The following is an 18,934-nucleotide window of genomic DNA, read 5'->3' on the forward strand; positions in this document are numbered from 1 at the left end:
ATGCCAACGGTCTTCCTCTTTTCATGGAGCCGAATAATTTCACAAAGCGCTTCGCTAACGCTGCCAATGCGGTCCTATTCAGATATACTTAATTTCAAGGGCTTTTGTAGTGTCTTGTTTGCCCCGACAGAAATAGTAACCTTAACCTTTGCAGATAAAGCATCCCACATTGCAGCAGTAAGATCAAAAGCCGTCCATGAATGCTGCAGTGAACTTTAATGTTGATTCCCCACACATTAAAGCTGCAACACTCCTCCCCATCCATCGGTGGCTTTGGCTTAAACCTGCAAACCAATTTCTTATGGGGAAAAAAAAAATCTCTACACCTGCAGTACCTGTTGTGACGAACTGAGAACGTGCTTATGAAAGACAGACGGCAACTGCAGTACGTTCCACCTTATTAATTTATCAACTGAAGATGCCCCTCTCCTCTGTCGAATTGACTGCGACACCATTTTATCTTAATTTTCCAGGAGGAGGAAGCACAGGTTATGCGTTCGAGGGACACAGCCTGACATACTGTTGGTATAGATTCTTCTACTCAGAGCGTTACTGTATTTTACAGTTCTACAGTGAAGAATTAAATGTGAACGGAGTTCACCTCAAACAACAAACAAGATTAATATTAGTTAATAACTAATGACAAAAGGTCTTATGTATTCAGACAATACTCTCGCACCCAGTAGCATAATGGATCACTCGTCATCCACCACGGAAACACAAAATCTGCTTGAGCTTTGCAGAGCAGTTGGCTTTGTTATCGATCCAGGGCAACCGATAAGACAAATTTCTGTATTAATGAAGACCATTTCTTTAAATCACTGCTTTCCTCCATGAATATGATACTTATACACAACTAAATTACATTCTATATCCTAAGATGGGTTTATATACTGTAGTACTTTGCACATTCCTTTGTAATACATTGTATTCCATAGAAAATGGGCCTACAAACATTGCATACTGTTGTTCTTGCTTGAATAAGAGCATTGTTTTTAACTGGACTACATAACTACACAGTCCTCCCAGGCAGACCAGACACAAATATCCACTGTCTACCATTTAAATTAAAAGCATACTTTGCATTCTCCTTACTTGGACAATGTAGGGCAGTCACATACACAAGCAAGTAAGGAAGATGTATACCAAAGTAAATGGAGACTGGTGTGAAATTATTTCTAGCCTGGTTAAGATGCCCAATTGGTCTGTTTAGAGTTCAATATACTTGCCAGTTACATCATGCTCAAGCTGAATTTGACTCAAGGGTACAATTGGTACAGTAGAAACTTGAGACTTATGCTTTTCCTGCAGAGTTTCCCTACTGAGAAAAAAAAAACAGGACAACAATTAAATCAAATTACCGATAATCTGAAAACACTGAGCTGTCACAAATTAAAATTATACAAAATAGGAAGAAATAAACACAGAGTCTGGCACCAGTGAACTTTTTAATTACAAAGAACCCACAGTGACAAAAAAAACATAGCAGGAATATGTGATACTGATAATCATGACATCTGTAATATCTCAAGATAAAAGTTTTCATTTTCTTCTTTAAAATACTGTAATCGTTATAATTTAAACGTGATGGCACAATAGGTGTGTACCTAAGAAAACTTAAACAAGTATATAAAAATATGCCATTAGATTCATATCAACAATTGAAGACTGGGAACAGTATGTACAGAAAAGGCAATATATACCAATATTTACAATACACAAAAACAACTTCTTTCACACATGGGCAGAACGGCTAATTACAGGGACGAGTTACAGTACATGATTCCTGCAAGAGAAGAGTCTATTTTGACCCAATCTGCATGGTAGTAACTTCTACTTAAGAAATGTTTTTTTGGAACAGGATAGGCAGTACAAGTTGTTTTAAAAAATAAATTTGAAAAATGTTTGAATCGAAAGCCTTTTTCTTTTCTCCATTTTGTTGAAATGTGTTTTATTCTGGAATAAAAGGTCACAATTACAAATATTTTTTAAATATATTCTTGAGAACATACTTCATTACAAAGCCTATACAAATTCGTTGTTTTTAACAGCTCTGAAAGCAATGCCTTTCAGAAACGGTTAACGGTTTTTAATTGGAACACTGTTTATGTGGTAGAGAACTGAAGGCACATTCAAATATTCAGAGTTGTGTGGAACTCTACAGAAATGGTTGAAGTGTAAAATTCCTAGCAATACTGGTTTTCTCTTATTTGTACAGTGCATATAAGCATGCTTCATTAGTCAGTCCACTTCAAATATGGGTTATCTGTATAAATAAAATACCAGGCTTTTATTGAACATCTACAAAAACAAAAAATACAGGCAATTTAAGTTCCAAATTCAACCATGAACCTGATAATGTAATAATTGTTTACATGCCTCTCGGATGGGCAGAACTTGAAAAGAGGCTATTCACCTGCTTTCTGGAGGAAACTAGGTAAAATTTTGCTTGACGATACCTGACTACTGTTAAATGAACGCAGTCAATTTCCAGACCGCTAATTCTACTTGTTAACTAATTGAAAACACCAAATCTGTTCTCTTGTTCAGAATAATATTACTTACATTACCAGACAGCTCATAACAAGATGTTTTTAATCTCAATTTAAGCATCATAAGGATGTTGACATACTATATACTGTGCAGTAACACATGAGAAAAGGGTGTGGACTGGGAATAAAGCAAAGTGTTTATTTCACACATGCTTTATAAACAAATGACCTCATTCTGGCCACGCATCACACAGACTAGTTACAAACACTTACAACTTACACCGTTTTAGCATTACAGTTTGAAAACACTTCAAATGCCATGTTTTGTCTGCACTTTACAGTTTGTACTAATCTTGATGTTTATAATTTAGCTGAAATACATAACAGTAACTGTGTATTGGTAACTTCTATTTTTTATCAAGACTGCTACCCTCAAGTGGGTTTGTGTAATTTCCAAACCGTACTTCCAGAACGAATGTTTACTTCAGTATCCTTCAGCATGGTAGTAAGCCACAAGAGCTGCTTGTGTTCAAAACTCTGTTCAAAAACCTTCACCAATCCCTCTTTTGGTGTGAAAACCCTGACCAGTCGACTCATTTTAATCCAAAATGGGCAACAATGCAGGCAGGATCTGATGGAGTTTCTCGTCTTCCACTGTATGGTGCCGTGGCAAAATGAAAAACTAACAGGCAACAATTGTGACTACAGCAGATCAGACATTGAAAAATCACAAAAACCCTGAAATGACAACGGCACTGATTATTTCAGAGATCTAATGCAATCTTTTAGATTTGTCACCTAAACAAACTTAAACCTTCTTTGTACATTACTATCAGGTCTTATTCCACAGCCTTAATGAAGTTTCATCTGCTTCTTTCCAGAACATGCATGATTACAGACAATAAATGTAAAATGGGATAAAACAAACATGAACAATTAACTGCAGGGGTCTCCAAACCTCTTCCCTCAAACCACATCCAGGAGGTTTTACAAGTGTATATTAAATCATTAATTTCTGAAGACTTGGAACAATTCATCTATAATCTGTTGTAAGAGGTGATTTGCTACAGTATATTAAGTAATTTAGAGATCACCTGGAATAAAAATCGGAATGTCTTTCAGGACCCTCACAGACCAGAGTTCCCTCGATTGAAAAAATTACTTGATTAAATCATCAGTCATTTACAGTGTTCCTCCTCTTTACAGAAACAGGTGATTTAAAACGACCTTCAAGCCTGACTGGACTGGTTCTCTCCTTAACCGTAACTGGAGCCCTGTGATCTAACACCTTTCAAACACTTCAGCTGCAGCTCCTGAGTGAGGCGAGAGATTTCACGATGTAACTCTCAAACTAGCCACTCAACCTCAGCCCCACCTTCTGGCCCACACTAAAGAAAAATGTATAAATTAAGTGCTGTAAAAAGATAACTCAATTAAAATAAAACATAAATACTGTACAAACATGACTGGTATGGTACCATGAACAGAAAGGAATAAGATTTCTCTAGTACTGTGGTGGTCCAACAACAACAACAAATAACAATAATATAAACTTTAAAATGTAACAAAAAATAAAGTGAATAATGTGTCAGTAACTAAACTGTGGTTCTTAAGACTGAAGAGAGACACAAGCCAATTCATATCTCAACCCACAGACTAAGATATATATGTATTATATATAATCTCCTGTCAGGTACCCCAGGCCACTTATTGCACATTGGTTATTGTCTATGCTCTCTTACACTCTTCAATTAATAAAAAAAAGGAGATTTAAAAAAAAATCTTCATTCGTAGAGACACAAATCACAGTCTGAAATTAACAGTAGTTACCACACCATCAAGAATCGATGTGTGTTGACCATTTTCCTCTATTGAAATAAAAACATTGGTCGGGCAGAATATGTGATTTTCTTCTCTTGAATTCTGCCAACGTCCTCCTTCCGTTTCTTCAGACCTTTTTGATAGTCACTTGCTACGCCTCATTTCCCCCCCTTCCCTCTTCTTTTACACTTCACCTCTCTTTAGGCTGACTATGAGCCAGCCTGTGGAAAATCAAAAATATGCTCAGTGACGCCTTCAGGAAAGAGCTGGAAGCTTCTGGCTGAAAGGCTGACCTAAAAGCAAGGGCCCAGGGGTGAAACATCTGGAGGAAGCCAGCGCGGCACTGACCGGGAGAAATCGCACTGGGGGAATTCAACAAAGAGTTCAGACGCTTATCGGTCACTTTTCTTTTTTTTTTCCCTGTTTAAAAACAATTGCTTTGCTTCTTCAAACCCCTCCTCTTGCTGCTGCTCATGAAGTTAACAGTTTCAGCACAACGACAGAGCCGGGAACAACACAAGCCGTGCGAGATAATACTTCTTACACCGAATGGAAAAAAAATTGACAAAAAAATAAACTTTTTTTATAAGTGACCCCCACACACACACACATCCCCCCCCGCCCCCCGTGTTAAGAAACACCCATGCACAGACAGACTGGATGTCCAAGTAGAAGACGTTTAGAATTTAAAAGACGAAGTCGAAGGTGGGGAGCCAGAGGCCTGCTGCCCCTGCGGTACTGGGGAAGGGCTGTGGGCAGGTCTGACTGCAGCAAGCAGCAGGTCACAGCCTCCACAGCAGGAGGTGGTTGGTGCTGTCATCCCGGCCCACCGTCTCGCTGCTGTTGTTGAGCATGAAATCCTCATAGCCGTCACCCCCACTGATGACGAGGAGGTTGGACTTGGACTGGAGCAGGGTGGAGGCACGCCGGCGGGCAGAGTCTTGTCTCTGAAGGCCCGACCCGCCTTCTCCGCCGGTGGCCGGGTTACCTGAGGGTGGCAGAGAGCACAAATCAGCATGGCCGAAGCACACCGGCGGCAAACGTTCTGTTCCTGAAAGTATTCCCCAATAAGATACATTGAAGACCCTATTGGAGCAGTAATGGGGAACGGTTTCATGTGAACAACTAGAGTAATTTCAAGAATCTTTGGATGGCCCAGACCTCAACATCCACTGACTTAAGATAACCAAGTCGAAAAGCATACTGGCTTGATTTCTGAGCCAGTGAGGGGCTTGGAGAGAAGGCTGTGTGAATTATAATACATCCAAAATCTGAGGAGGAAAGTTTCCACCTTCTGGAGTGAAACACGAGCAATGTCGCAGAAATCGCTCCAGCCCTGACGGCCTCCACCACACCACCAGCTTCGAATATCCCTGTATAAGACAGAGCAAGGCTCCGGCCTGTACCTTGGTCTCCAGGCAGCGGGAAGGCCACATCGAATCCCTCAGGGAGCTCGATGGAGGTGAGGAAGCGAACGTGGCCCGTGTGTCCGTGCGCCGAGCCCATGGGGACGGGAGGAGCACGCAGGGGGCTGGTGCCGGAGGAGACGGGGGGGATGGTGAGTGTGAGCACCACCCCAGCGCTGGTGCCGATCCACAGCAGGTCCTTGCAGGCCAGCAGAGCCGTGATACGCAGGCAGGCTGCCTTGTGCTGCCGGATGATGGCGTCTGACCCTGTAAAGGAAGGCGGGAGTGGGAAGCTATTCAAAATCCTCAAGGGGTCTGAAGAAGTCCCTTGGGCTGGCATTGTCAGAATTAACAGTGGAACCTGAGCCATAGGAGACAACTAGAAACGAACATGGAAGCACACTTAAATCTGCGAGAAGGAGACTTTGGATCTAGTCAAAGGGTATTCAATCACGTTGTTTAAGTTGGATAACCTGGCTACTTTCAAGAAACAGCTGGATCAATAAGTAAATACCTCCTAAACAGGATAGATTAGCTGAATAGCGTCCTCTAGCTTCTTAAGTTCTTCAGTGCTATCAGCTGCAGTCACACAGCCTTAAGCCCTGTTACTCCCAGTGAACACACTAGAAACTACCCCATGTTTTAGTGCAACAAATAAAGGCCCAATTCTGTGGAAACACTAGCATTGATCCATGCTAATTTTGAACAGTTTCCACTATTTACAGATCAAAAACTAAAAGCTGAACAAGGTGTATCAAAGTGGAATATGTGTACTGTAGTCTGAATTGTAGCTTCCTACCGGATCACGTTTTCATTCTGCACAGGCACAGTGGCTCAGGCCACCTGTGTGACTACGGCTCACTGCCGTGTCCGGCACTCACCCGCCAACATCTTATGCACAGCAGGGGCCACGTCCACCTCCATGAGGCTCTCACAGGTGACGGCATGGTAGAGCCGGACCTGGGCGCTGCCCTGCAGGGCGATCCACACACCCTGGCCGTAGCTCACCATGCTGGTCACGCAGCGGCTACTGTCCTGCCCAATCTGGAACGTGTGCTGCAGCAAAGAAAAAAAAACAATAACAACCATATGCGATCAGGGGAAGATCAGTCCATGTGCGTTTAAAAACAAATGCAAAATAACTGTTCGCAAAGCTATGCCACATGGCTCGTGACTCTGGGACAAAATATTTCAAAAGTGTTTTTCTTTTTAATCAAGGTTGCAGTGAGGGAGGAAAGAAATTCCCAGCTTGATCCAGTGTCGTGCTGTGTGTACTGTAAGCCCCTTGGGCTGTATCTAATCCTTGGCTGTGGTGTGGTGAGCCCCGTGCTGTACCTCCTGCGCCAGAGTGTTGGTGTTCAGAATGAGGATGCGGTTCTGACAGCCACACCACAGTCTCCCCGTCACCGGCACCATTTTGGTCACAGGACTCCCGGGGGTGCCCAGAGACAAAGTCTGAGAGTTCTGCGGATCCCAAAAACTGCCTGTGTGAAAGAAGACATAACCCAGCAATGAATACCTTGCACAAAGTCTTCATACCCATTCAGAATGACACCCAGAAATCTTACGCTACATTTAATACCATCTAAGTGTCTTGAAAAAGACAAGTAATCTTACTTGTAGACAAGGCTGAATACTTTTACACCTCTTGGGGAAAAACGCCTTAGACCATGGAAATGAACGAATAAAATGAATAATTTTGATTGATATGAAGGAACAGTGGTTTTTCACAACAGCGAAAGCATATGCTTACAGGCGGACGCTGCTTTTGTTTGCTCCAAAACCAAATACGGTAAAGCTGGTCTTCCCAAGATGTGGATTTAGCAAGAACAGTCTCAAAATGATACTGCAAGTGGGATTCCTGCAGCACCTACTCAGACTCACCTGCTTCCCTTTGATAGACAATGATTTCACCGTTGGCAAGAGATACAAAAACTTTGTTGTCAAGATACCTGGAAAAAAGAGAGCTATTATTACACAAAGAAGAGTTCAGTATTTTATCTACGATTCCTTCTTAGAATGATGCAGGTTCATAATTGCTCGGACAAACACAGGTGAAACAGTGCCAGTTCTGATAACTTATTCTAATTCTGCTTGATATAGCAAATAAGCCCATATTCTAGTTCAGCACATACAGGCTTGATCAAGGCGCTCACTGCTTTCACTGCTATTATTTTAATTTTGCAATTCCTGTTACACCTGCAGCAACATTTGACAAGCGGTCAAACAAAACTGCTTGACCACATTCGCAGCTGAGATACAACCCTGAGGGCTGTACTATCCATCTCTGTTATTTTAAGGTCATCAGTCCATGACGTGTGCTCTGTTCTTACCCAACATGTGAGGAATTGCCAGCAGCAACAGCCCACACTGCTCTTTGGACAAAGTGAAATAACTGAAGTTCTACTAACGTCACATAGGAGTACACAATTTAAATTATTTATCTTCTTCTCTTATAACGGTGTAAGTGAACACTATAACCGGCAACTTACAAGATGCACAAAATGGATGCTGAGTGCTGCATCTTCATGCTGTTCTTCCTGTTCCGAATGTTGTCCGATGACTGATATACATGAATGCTGCCAAAACATATGAAATGTTTGTTAAAGGAAATCACTGAGAATATAAAACTAATCTTGTTTCTTTAATGATATGCTTTCAGAAACGTAACGATGCAGTTCAGATGACGAAAGTGCAATTTGTCTTCTTAATATATTTCAAGGCTCTCCTGGCCTCTCTCAGGGATGCCGCGTGAGTGACCAAGCAAGGGAGTGAATAGGGTTGCTGTGGGAAGGGCCAAGCGAGGGAGCCGTGCGAGGGAGAGGACCAGGGAGCCGTGCGAGTGGAAGAGCGAGGGAGCGCACTGGGGAGCCGTGCGAGTGGCTGAGCGAGGGAGCGCACTGGGGAGCCGTGCGAGTGGCTGAGCGAGGGAGCGCACTGGGGAGCCGTGCGAGTGGCTGAGCGAGGGAGCTGTATGAGGGGTTGAGCGAGGGAGCCGTGAAAGTGGCCAAGAGAGGGAGCGAACCAGGGAGCCATGCGAGGGAGCGAACGGGGGAGCCGTGCGAGTGGAAGAGCGAGGGCGCGCACTGGGGAGCCGTGCGAGTGGAAGAGCGAGGGCGCGCACTGGGGAGCCGTGCAAGTGGCCGAGCGAGGGAGCGCACTGGGGAGCCAAGCAAGTGGAAGAGTGATGGCGCGCACTGGGGAGCCGTGTGAGTGGAAGAGCGAGGGAGCAACTCGGGGAGCCTTGCGAGTGGCCGAGCGAGGGAGCGCACGGGGGAGCCGTGCGAGTGGCCGAGCGAGGGAGCGCACGGGGGAGCCGTGCGAGTGGCCGAGCGAGGGAGCGCACGGGGGAGCAGCCGTGCAAGTGACTGAGTGAGGGAGCAAATGGAGTAGCTGCGAGAGTGACCGAGTGAGGGCGCAAACGGAGGAGTCGTGCGGGGGACAAAGTGAGGGCACGAACGGAGTATCTGTGTGAGTGACCGAGCGAGAGGGAACGTTGTGCAAGTGAAAGAACGAGCCAAAGTGGGCGAAACCCAGGCAGTACCAGCCATCCTCGGTGCCCAGCCACACGGAGCTCTGGTAGGCCTCGGGGTCAATGCTGAGCAGGTCCTCCAAGCTGGCACGAGTGAAGGAGCCCCGGCTGGAGCGCCTCATGGCCCGGCCATCCATGGGGCTGTCGCTGCTGAGCCGAGGGGGGCCGTACGAGCTGGCCACCGACGGGAACTCCTGCTCCTCCTCCGAGCTCGTTGTCTCGGTCGTCATTTCTTTGGAGCCAACCATTTCGTCATCTGGAAGGAGGGGGGAGAGTAAGCCAGGGTGGGATGGCGGGGAATCGGAAGAACAAGGTGCAACGAGGGCAAAGGAGACCGAGAGAGCTGCAGCGCTTCAGAGGACAACATGCCTGACAAAACTCTAAGAAATAAAGCAATGTCCCTATAACAATAATACAATGCCTCCTTTAACATTTTCAACTGAATTTTAAATAAAAATTATTCTAATTACAAATGAAGAAAAAAAAACAGTGGTATGGCCAAGACAGGATACAGTATTTCTCTCACCATCCCCAAATTTTATACATTTTTCCATCATTTCATTTCCTTTACACATCTCTTTTCCTTCCTTTACTTAATAAACATTTTAATTTCCTTTTACTCTCAATATTTAGTATGTTCTATCTGGTGGTTTTTGTCTCAAGCAGGCCTGAAAATTGATTCATTTTACATTTCAGATTATAAGCAATCTTCCATGTTGAATTTGTACAACATTAACCCATTCCATGTGGGATGGACTGTATTATCCACATATTTCCACATGATAGCGGGAGTACAGTTCAGGAAGTTCAGTTCACTTCAGGTAGTACAGTTTTCAGTTTCGATTTTCTTTTACAGAAGCTTCTAGGAGGCTGAACATCAGAACCGAGCCCCCCGCTACTCCGTGTGGAGGAGCTGTGGGGTGAAAGAGGCTGTCGAACACAGGAGCACGAGCTCTCTCCTCACTTACTGCCAAAGCTGGAGGAGATGGTGGAGCGGCTGGCCTGGCTCTGGAGGGTGGAGGAGGGGCTGGGCGAGGACTCGTCATCTGTGTCGTCGCTGTCGAAGGGCACGAGCTCTCGACCCCGCCCTCGGGGGGGCCCCACCAGCTCCAGGGACGAGCCTGAGATGGAGATGTGGAGGTTCTGCTCCGAGGGAACAGGTGCTGGCTCGGGCGGGGGTGGGCTAAGCAGAGACTCCCCTCGATCCCTGGGAGGAGGGGGGTAAAATGTGAGCACACAAGACAAACTATAGACCTCAGAGAGACTGCAGCTGCTGCCCCCGTTCAGCTGAGCCACTGACAATCAATCAGTGTCCTGGCACTTCAACATCTAGTTAGCACTAGAACCCAATTAGTGCTTGCGGAATACAGTCTTCTGCTGAAACGTTAATCTAGTCCCTTAGAACCTAATAATGCTAATACACAGAAGTGGCCCATGAAAGCATAACGTGCAATTTTTCTTTCATTTTGACACTGACGTTTTAATTGAAGACATCGCTTTAAAGATGCCGGTCTCCTGTTTACAATTCACTAATTCTGTATTTACCACGACACCAAAAAAATGTTGAGCACAAAAACAAAACACATCACAATATAGCCAAAAAAAACACATTTTTGTTCGATGCTAGCTTTGTAGAAAAATCAGTGAATCTTGAAAGAATAACGTCCTCCTAATAATGCACATCTATCAATTGGCTTCATCACTCCGTTTTCCTCCTCACTGACAGCTGGTGAGTGGTGTGTGTACTGGTGCACTATGGCTGCTGTTGCATCATCCAGGTGGGGCTGCACACTGGTGGTGGTGGAGGGGAGTCCTCATTACCTGTAAAGCGCTTTGAGTGGAGTGTCCAGAAAAGTGCTATATAAGTGTAAGGATTATAATTTGTAGATCTAGAGGCGAGCACTGTAACCTCTCAGACACACCTGGCCTTGAGCCCTGGAACAGCAGAGATGCAGATGATCCTGGCTGAGCAGACAGCAATGCAGGCCTCCACTGTGGGCTCATCCTTGATGTTCAGAAGGCACACCTGGCCTACATAGCCATCGCTGTTACACACCCACACCTCATAGGTGTTTTCTGGGCAGCTGTGGCTGGGAGACGCACAGGAAAACTGGAGGAGAAAATGGGAGGACGAGTGAGAGTGGGCAGAGCTTCACTACAGAGAACATGTCCATTACACAATCAGTGCCTGTCTTTTTTTTTTTAGAGCAGAGCCTTCAGAAACATCAGCCACCAAATGAAGAGGTGAATCAGATGCGTTTTTATGTTATTCAAATATTTACACAATAAATAATTTTTCTGTACATTACACATTAATCTATGTATCTGAAGGAAACATTGTGACTCATTTTCCCCCCGTCTTACTGTGAAACCCTGTTGCAACATATTGCAAGTCTGTTGTAGTGAAGTGACACTAGTTAAGCTGCAAACAGCACTACTGTCAAAAAAGTATAAATTCAATTTCTCAAACAGGGCAATCAGAGCTGACACAAACTCACCTGCATTCCGCTTCTGGTTTTCATAATTGGAATAGCTTTCAGAAATTCTGGATCCCAGTAATCTTTATTCATTGCTTGAAAAGAACAGTGCACAAAAAGATGTTAGGGAAAAAAAACAACAATTTTGGACCTCCATGCCATCACGACAGAGAGTTATAAAATCATGTGGTCCACTTAATATCTAGAATTCCTTGTTCTAGAATGGCCTTACTTACAGCTTCAGACAATGTGAGCAGGATTTATTTTTAATATACAGTATACAGTGCTGTCTAACCACTTCTAGGGGAAAGAAAAGACATTATGCTCCCTAATCTGTCTTCTTGAGAAAGCTGCTAGTATTTCCTTGCTTTTACATCCGAATCCCCAAGTACCAAGTTTCTTCTTGGCGTCCTCGAAGGCCTGTTCAAAGTTGCTCCGCGCCTCCGGTCCAGTGAACTCAAAGACGAAGGTGTTCTCGGCGGAGGCGGTGGTCAGCTCCACCTTCGTGGGCAGGAAGGTCATGCTGAAGGACAGCGATTGCTTCTCTGCCAGCTCGCGATGAACAGCAGCCATCAGGTCCCTGATCACATCATCCAGGCCCTGAGTTCAAACACAGCGGGTTAATCCCACTTCGCCCTTCAGGGAATCATTCACTGTGGTGACTCACCTGAGCACAAACTGTGCCCTCCGCAACAAAGAGGGGCAGACCCCCGGTGAGGGCAATACTCTACAGGCATCGCTCGATTTATATCACCCTGCAACTCACAACTGGCAGCCCACTGAAGCTCCGCAGGTGTGAGCCTGGTCAGTACCTGGATGGGAGACCTCCTGGGAAAAAAACTAAGGTTGCTGCTGGAAGAGGTGTTAGTGGGGCCAGCAGGGGGCGCTCACCGCGCAGTCCATGTGGATCCTAATGCCCCAGTATACTGACGGGGACACTATACTGTAAACAGGCGCCATCCTTCGGATGAGGGACGAAAACCGAGGTCCTGACTCTTTGTGGTCAATAAGAAATCCCAGGGCATTTCTCAAAAAGAGTAGGGGTGTAACCCCTAAACAAATTTCCCATTGACCCTTACCAATCATGGCCTCCTAATAATCACCATCCATGAATTGGCTTCATAACTGTTCTCCTCCCCACTAATAGCTGGTGTGTGGTGACCGTTCAGGTGCATTAAGGCTGCCGTCACATCATCCAGGTGGATGCTGCACACTGGTGGTAGTGGTGGAGAGGAGTCCCCATTACCTGTAAATTACCTCCACTTTGAGTGGAGTGTCCAGAAAAGCACTATATAGGTGTAAGCAATTATTATTATACATTTCTGCTACAACAAACGCTGCAACTTTATTCCGTGTTTTGAAGAACTGACATGTTTTCACTACAGCGCACAAAAATCCTTCACTGGTGAGCATCCTACTATAGGTGGAGGAATTGACTTCAGTGTGTAGCATAGGTTTAATCATCCTATATTTTCTACTACATTCATATTAGGAATTGCAAATTTATACTCTACATTTTTTAGAAAATACAAACCTGTATCAAGTGTAATAGTGACCTCCCTATTTATTCATTGGTGAGCACCCTACCGTAGGTGGAGAAATACACTTCAGTGCTTAACATAGATCTAATAAACAATTTCAGACCACTAAGTCATCATCTACTATTATAATTATAATAATTAAGGTTTTATTAAAGAAAATTGTTGCATGTATTGCTTATGTTTTTTTGCACTATTGAAATACCATAACTACTGTCAATGTAAACATCTTTTAACATACAGAAAGTGGTCTGTTAGGATACTTAGGCCTTTAAAGGTCAGCAATTTGCATTAAAAAGTAATATGGTTGTCATTATAATTCTTTTGCACTTCACAAAAGTAAAATTTGTGATTGTAAGGAATTTGGAAACCAGTAAGAGGGATTTACTGTACATGTAATCTTCGTAGGGAAATTCATTTTCCATGTTCGAATTACGAATACATTTTTTGGAAAGAATTTTGTTCGTTAACCTAGGAAGGATACTTACCACAGCACTACGGGCACCTCTGACCAGCAGGGGTCATCCCTTTTAATTTAACGGCTGTGTACTGCACTGTCTGCTCCACACGGTCATGATCCTCACCTGATGAGGGAAGCTGAGGGTCTCGGACAGCTTGCTGATTTGACCCAGCGTGCTCAGGTCTTCATCCAGCCTCCCGATCGTCTTCTGAATGTTCTCCCGATTGGTGGCCTGAGACGTGCCTGTCAAGAGGGCGGGGAGAGAGGGCAGAGACACAGGTTCAAACAAACATCTCTGGGCTCCTGCTTCATTTTCTTGACTTGATTCCCCGAGTCATTAGCACTTATCGTTTAGCATTGCCCAGAACGGTGTTTGGGCCCTTAAGTTTTTGAGGTAGACAACAGAAGCAGTGGATGAAAGCATCAATAAGTTTTAGCAGTTCTCAAGAATGATGGTCTCCTCCAGACAGGCAGTGTAAATTGTAAGGTTACATAAAGTCTTATTTTTTCAAGCTCTGAAACAAAGTTCTTGAAATCAGTTTCCATTTCCCACTAAACAATGGAGTTCGTCACATTGGATACTGTTTGAGAAACTGTTATCTAGTAAACTACATAAAGCACGATTTACCTTTAACCATCTCCACATCTTCTAAAGGCAGTTTCCAAAGGAACTTATATTTACTCGAGGTGTCAATGACGCTTGCCGCCGTGTAACTTAAAAAAAAAAGAGGAAGAAAATAATACAATTACCAGGAATGACCACTAGATGGAGCCCTGCTGCGCTGAATGATTTAAAAAGAGTATCGTGAATAATGCATGTGCCCCACAGCTCTTCCAGTGCTTACATTTCCTTATACAAGCCGAGTGGTTTAAATTGACAGACTTTGGGAGACTGGGAAACAGAAGAAACATGATACAGCCACTTTGCTTTGCATGGGACACATTAATCCTGATGGGTTCTGAACAAATATGGCAAACTATTCTATTAAAGAAAATATTTGCTTAAAAAGAGAAGGAGAATATGTTGGTGATTTTGGAAGGGTTCGGGAGGCATCACAATTAGTTCACTCTGCAGCATAATGGTCTGAACTTACTTATGTAAATGGCACAATTAGGGAAACTTCACCTGCATTAAAGGATACTCATATCTCTGATCATGATTAGATTTTAACATGTAGCTGCAATTGTTTGCTACCAATAAATTTGGATTGACCTGTAAGTAAGATGAGAAAGACCTGCTAAACTCACATTTAGGCCAATCTGTCAAAAAGGAGGGCAGTGAATAGCCTGAACCCACGCCACAGTTCAATTAAAGTTTGACTATAACCAATGTACAATTGACAGTCCCGTGGTAATCATTCATCTGAGGTAGGGATATGAGATTAAAAGTCAAAATCTCAATTACTAACGATGTTTCCTTCACTCGGAGATTGGAGTGTTTGTCAAGGGAATTTGTCAGAGTTGCTAACTGTAAAGCAATCTGTCATCAGTTAGTAAACGAGAAAATCATTTGCACATCTACCAATCTCTTCTACAGAAACCAAGAGAAAGAGAGTAGAGAGAGCAGAGTAGTTTACACGTACATACATGGGGATTCTTAATCCCGCTGATCTCTCTGGACACACACAGCACAACAGACAACACGACACAATGTAGACAACAGGAACAACAAATATATTGTGGAAAAATAAATATGTAGTAGTAAGATCGAGGGAAAATCAAAAATCAAACTCGTCTTTCTACCTAGGCCAACTCAATCATTCAGGTAAAAACAGAGTCACTTACAGACTCATGGAACTGCGACGCAGGGACCCTGATTTCCGTTTCAATGTTGTGCAAATCAGCAAGTCACTGAACAGGAACAAGGAACGGTCTTTCTTGCCACCCACAGTCTTCTGCAATACGCAGAGCGGTGTTAAATGCATTGTATTATCAGCAAAAGGAAAACATTTTTCTCCTCCAAACTGTACACACATACACAAAAAGACTCATCTCACAATAGCTCAGTATGAGCCTGTTCCTTATCTCAACACACGCCACAGACAGGAAACTGGAATTGTATTAGAAAATTACTTTAAAAGGTTGGGTAAACGTTTGAAAACTATAAAATCTGACTTCCAGATAAGTACATTTAGGTATGCACATTCCTGAAATAACAATATGTAAAATAAAGTCCAGAAAGACATGGGTTCGTTCTGTTTTCCAACTACTCTCTATTGTCCATATATAGTTTTATTTTAAATATGAAGAATGAAGTAAAATATAGGAATGTATTAAAACATTAGGAATGCATTAGTACAGGTTACAGCTGTTTGTGATCTAGAGGGAAGAAATAAGTTACCAGCCTTACAGATGAAGTGCATTCACCTGTAATCCAATGTTAAGAACAGGAGGGCATAGAACTCTGCAGAGAAACTATAATAAGGAAAATGTTCTTACCACTTCCACCACCATCTCTTGCCTTAGAAACTTCCTCTGAGGATTTAAAAGCTATAAACGAGAAAGGTATCTCAGCATCACCTTGCACATATTAAAAGCCAAAAGATTTAAATACCCAACAATCATGTTCTGCATCGATGAATCCAAATTTAATTCAACAATAACTCAGCTTGGAGTGCTGGAACAAAAGAACGGTGGGGAAGACAGTTCTACTCCACTCCAGGTGAACATTATTCGGATGTTTGGAAAAATATCCCAGTCTCGTTACAGCATTAAGCTTGCATATATTTTTCATTCAACAAGCACAGCCAACCAGAACTGAGGTAAATCACACGTGCTGTTTTTTTGGTTTAAACTTTTTGTGTATTTAATGGAAGGTGACCACCACTGAAAACTAAAACTATGAATGTTTTGAGTGGCTCTACCTTTGATGCCGGCAAATGTGGAGCCTAACAGAAAATATCTGACCGTGCCTAGAGCAGTCTAGATCAGGAAGCAACAGCATATCCAACAGCACTGGGTCAATAAACCACACGCTGAGCGCCAGCTGCCTGCCAGCCACAGCCAACTCGTTCATCAAGACAACAATTACTGGTCCACTTTCAATTGAATTTGATTTACAACAGCCCACGGCTGTCAGTCACGCTGAGGATTAAAATTTAAGCCAAAATCTGCCCACTCCCTGTGACATGAAGAGTGGTATTCTGGACCGGCTGGATTACTGAAGGAGAGCATCCGGCCGGTTGGCCTGTTACAGTGGGCAGAGAGATGAAACGACGAAGGGGAAGGGATGAGAAACGAGGGAGGACAGGGGAGGGAGTGGGGTGGCAGCCATACATTCTCCACCCCCTCGATGTGCGCCTCGACCTCCTGCAGAACTCGGGTCTCCTTCTCGGCCTCCTCCGCGCTCCGCCGGCCCTTGTTGATCCTCTCGGCCAGCCTCTTGATGTTCTTCTGGGCGTCCAGCAGGAAGGGGTGGTCGGGGTGGTCTTCCGGGGTGTGCTTCAGCAGGTCCTGCCGTCCACACAAAAACACACACATGCCGCCGTCAGACGCATCCCCCCCACCGCGAGCCGACCTGCAGCCTAGAAAGGTACTGAAGGAACCCGAGGTGTCGCACAAAATAGCGGGACGCAGAGAACAGTTCGTTCCTGTCGAGTTGCAGCTTTACGGCTTAGCCCTGCTCACTCATGACCGGACTCTAGGCAGACTAAGGAATAATTTGTACCATTCCATGTTACCCTGTTCGGCCTGTTACACACATTAAATAACCACGCAGGGCCCTTTAAGGAACATATTTTATTGTTTTTTTTAAGGGTTATTTATTTCACTTTGTGGCCCCGCGTCATATTTTCACGACCCCAAAAGGACTAGTTTCCAGAAACTCCATGAGACAATGAATACCATATATAACCAGGCTGTAACCACACTCCAGGACATGTGCTCTGTGGTTAATGTAATCTATAGCGGATGTGGAAAACAAAGAAAACCTCTGAACTAATCAATGACAGACTTCACCAAGAATTACAGCTAAGCGCTTCTGCCTCTTCAGTTGACTTCCCTGTTACCATCAGGTATGAGGATTGAGCGACTCGCTCATACTCCATCCATTGTTTTTTCTGTCCCATATTGCTATCACGATATTAATACAGCCGACCTTAAGGGCACAAGATACCTACATTTTGTTTTACTGGCAAAACCTACAGGCAATGTACAGTACAAAGATGGAATAAGGATAAAATAAGCTCCTTATCCGCTGCACTAGACATGTCCCTTTCTACCCATAATGATCATAATATTTTTCTTCACAAAAAAGGAAATATAGGTCACACATGTTCACAATCATCTTTTGTAACTTTAGATTACCCTGCAATCATCACACTTAATCCCAGATGCAATGCGAGGAGTGAATGCCCGGTGACATAATCCAGGAAAACAGGAATAGTTTGCAGATGACTAAGATGCAAGTCAAGCAAGTTCATGTGCACCACAGTTGACATTCCCCAAGAGAAAATGAAAGGACCAAGAGGAGACAGATTGCCCTGACTACACAGCTGCCTTATGTATACTACAGCACCTAGTGAGATCCAGCACCTCTGAGATGTTTCAGTGTCACAGATCAGCACGTCAGAGACCAATCTTTCCTGGCAACAATGATTTAACCTCAGTAGGTCTTCAAAAGAATAAAAAAATCAATCCACAGCTCTCCTCAGAAGCTGTTTATAGGAGCCATACCATTTTCGCAGTTATTATTTATGTGAAAAGATTCATAAGAAGCATAGCTGGAGAAAAAAAAAGTGTGGAGTGGGGGACTCGTAGATTGTTTGTTTTGCTTTTGGCAAAACTTGGTCCTCCATCGGGTAAGGCGGACTCACCTTCACAAGAAGTTCGTAGCGGGGGATCCTCTGGACTGGTTTGATCATCAGATCTGACAGAGCTTGTTTCTCCTTGTTCTCCCTTGTACATTGCTGGCGATGGGAAAGAGAAAACAACAGAGGAAAAGCTGGACTTGTGGCTTCTATGGCACGCTGTGACTAAGAGCCCCAGTCGATATTCAAAGCAGAGTCAAACACTGCTTGACAAGGCAAACCAACCACTGATTAGGGCAAACCGCTGGCTTTCCAGTGTTTCTCCTCTCCAAAGACTTTGGAGAAGAACAAAGAGACATAGGTAAAAAGATGTTTGGTGAAGTAATGTAGTAATTTTATTTATTTTTACCTTGTGATTATCATGAAACTCTGTCATCTGAAGCCCGCAATCTATTATAAT

General features: G+C 43.8%; 1 protein-coding gene across 1 annotated transcript in view; it reads right to left on the bottom strand.

Annotated features, from left to right (window-relative positions):
- Window positions 1-1,435: 1,435 nt before the first annotated feature.
- LOC102683368 (rho guanine nucleotide exchange factor 17) overlaps window positions 1,436-18,934 on the bottom strand; it is a 91,589-nt gene continuing 74,090 nt past the window's right edge. The window contains exons 5-21 of the mRNA XM_015341461.2: window positions 18,541-18,633; window positions 17,003-17,179; window positions 16,166-16,216; window positions 15,512-15,621; window positions 14,355-14,440; window positions 13,851-13,969; window positions 12,121-12,328; window positions 11,750-11,823; window positions 11,174-11,361; window positions 10,220-10,458; window positions 9,264-9,507; window positions 8,212-8,298; window positions 7,604-7,671; window positions 7,055-7,203; window positions 6,601-6,775; window positions 5,720-5,986; window positions 1,436-5,301 (exon numbers count right to left, since the gene is read on the bottom strand). Coding sequence (XP_015196947.2) covers window positions 5,096-5,301; window positions 5,720-5,986; window positions 6,601-6,775; window positions 7,055-7,203; window positions 7,604-7,671; window positions 8,212-8,298; window positions 9,264-9,507; window positions 10,220-10,458; window positions 11,174-11,361; window positions 11,750-11,823; window positions 12,121-12,328; window positions 13,851-13,969; window positions 14,355-14,440; window positions 15,512-15,621; window positions 16,166-16,216; window positions 17,003-17,179; window positions 18,541-18,633 — 2,541 coding nt within the window. The 3' untranslated portion in view covers window positions 1,436-5,095. The remainder of the gene's footprint in view (window positions 5,302-5,719; window positions 5,987-6,600; window positions 6,776-7,054; window positions 7,204-7,603; window positions 7,672-8,211; window positions 8,299-9,263; window positions 9,508-10,219; window positions 10,459-11,173; window positions 11,362-11,749; window positions 11,824-12,120; window positions 12,329-13,850; window positions 13,970-14,354; window positions 14,441-15,511; window positions 15,622-16,165; window positions 16,217-17,002; window positions 17,180-18,540; window positions 18,634-18,934) is intronic.

This window comes from Lepisosteus oculatus, chromosome 5 (genome assembly GCF_040954835.1).
Source record: "Lepisosteus oculatus isolate fLepOcu1 chromosome 5, fLepOcu1.hap2, whole genome shotgun sequence".
Classification (NCBI taxonomy): domain Eukaryota; kingdom Metazoa; phylum Chordata; class Actinopteri; order Semionotiformes; family Lepisosteidae; genus Lepisosteus; species Lepisosteus oculatus.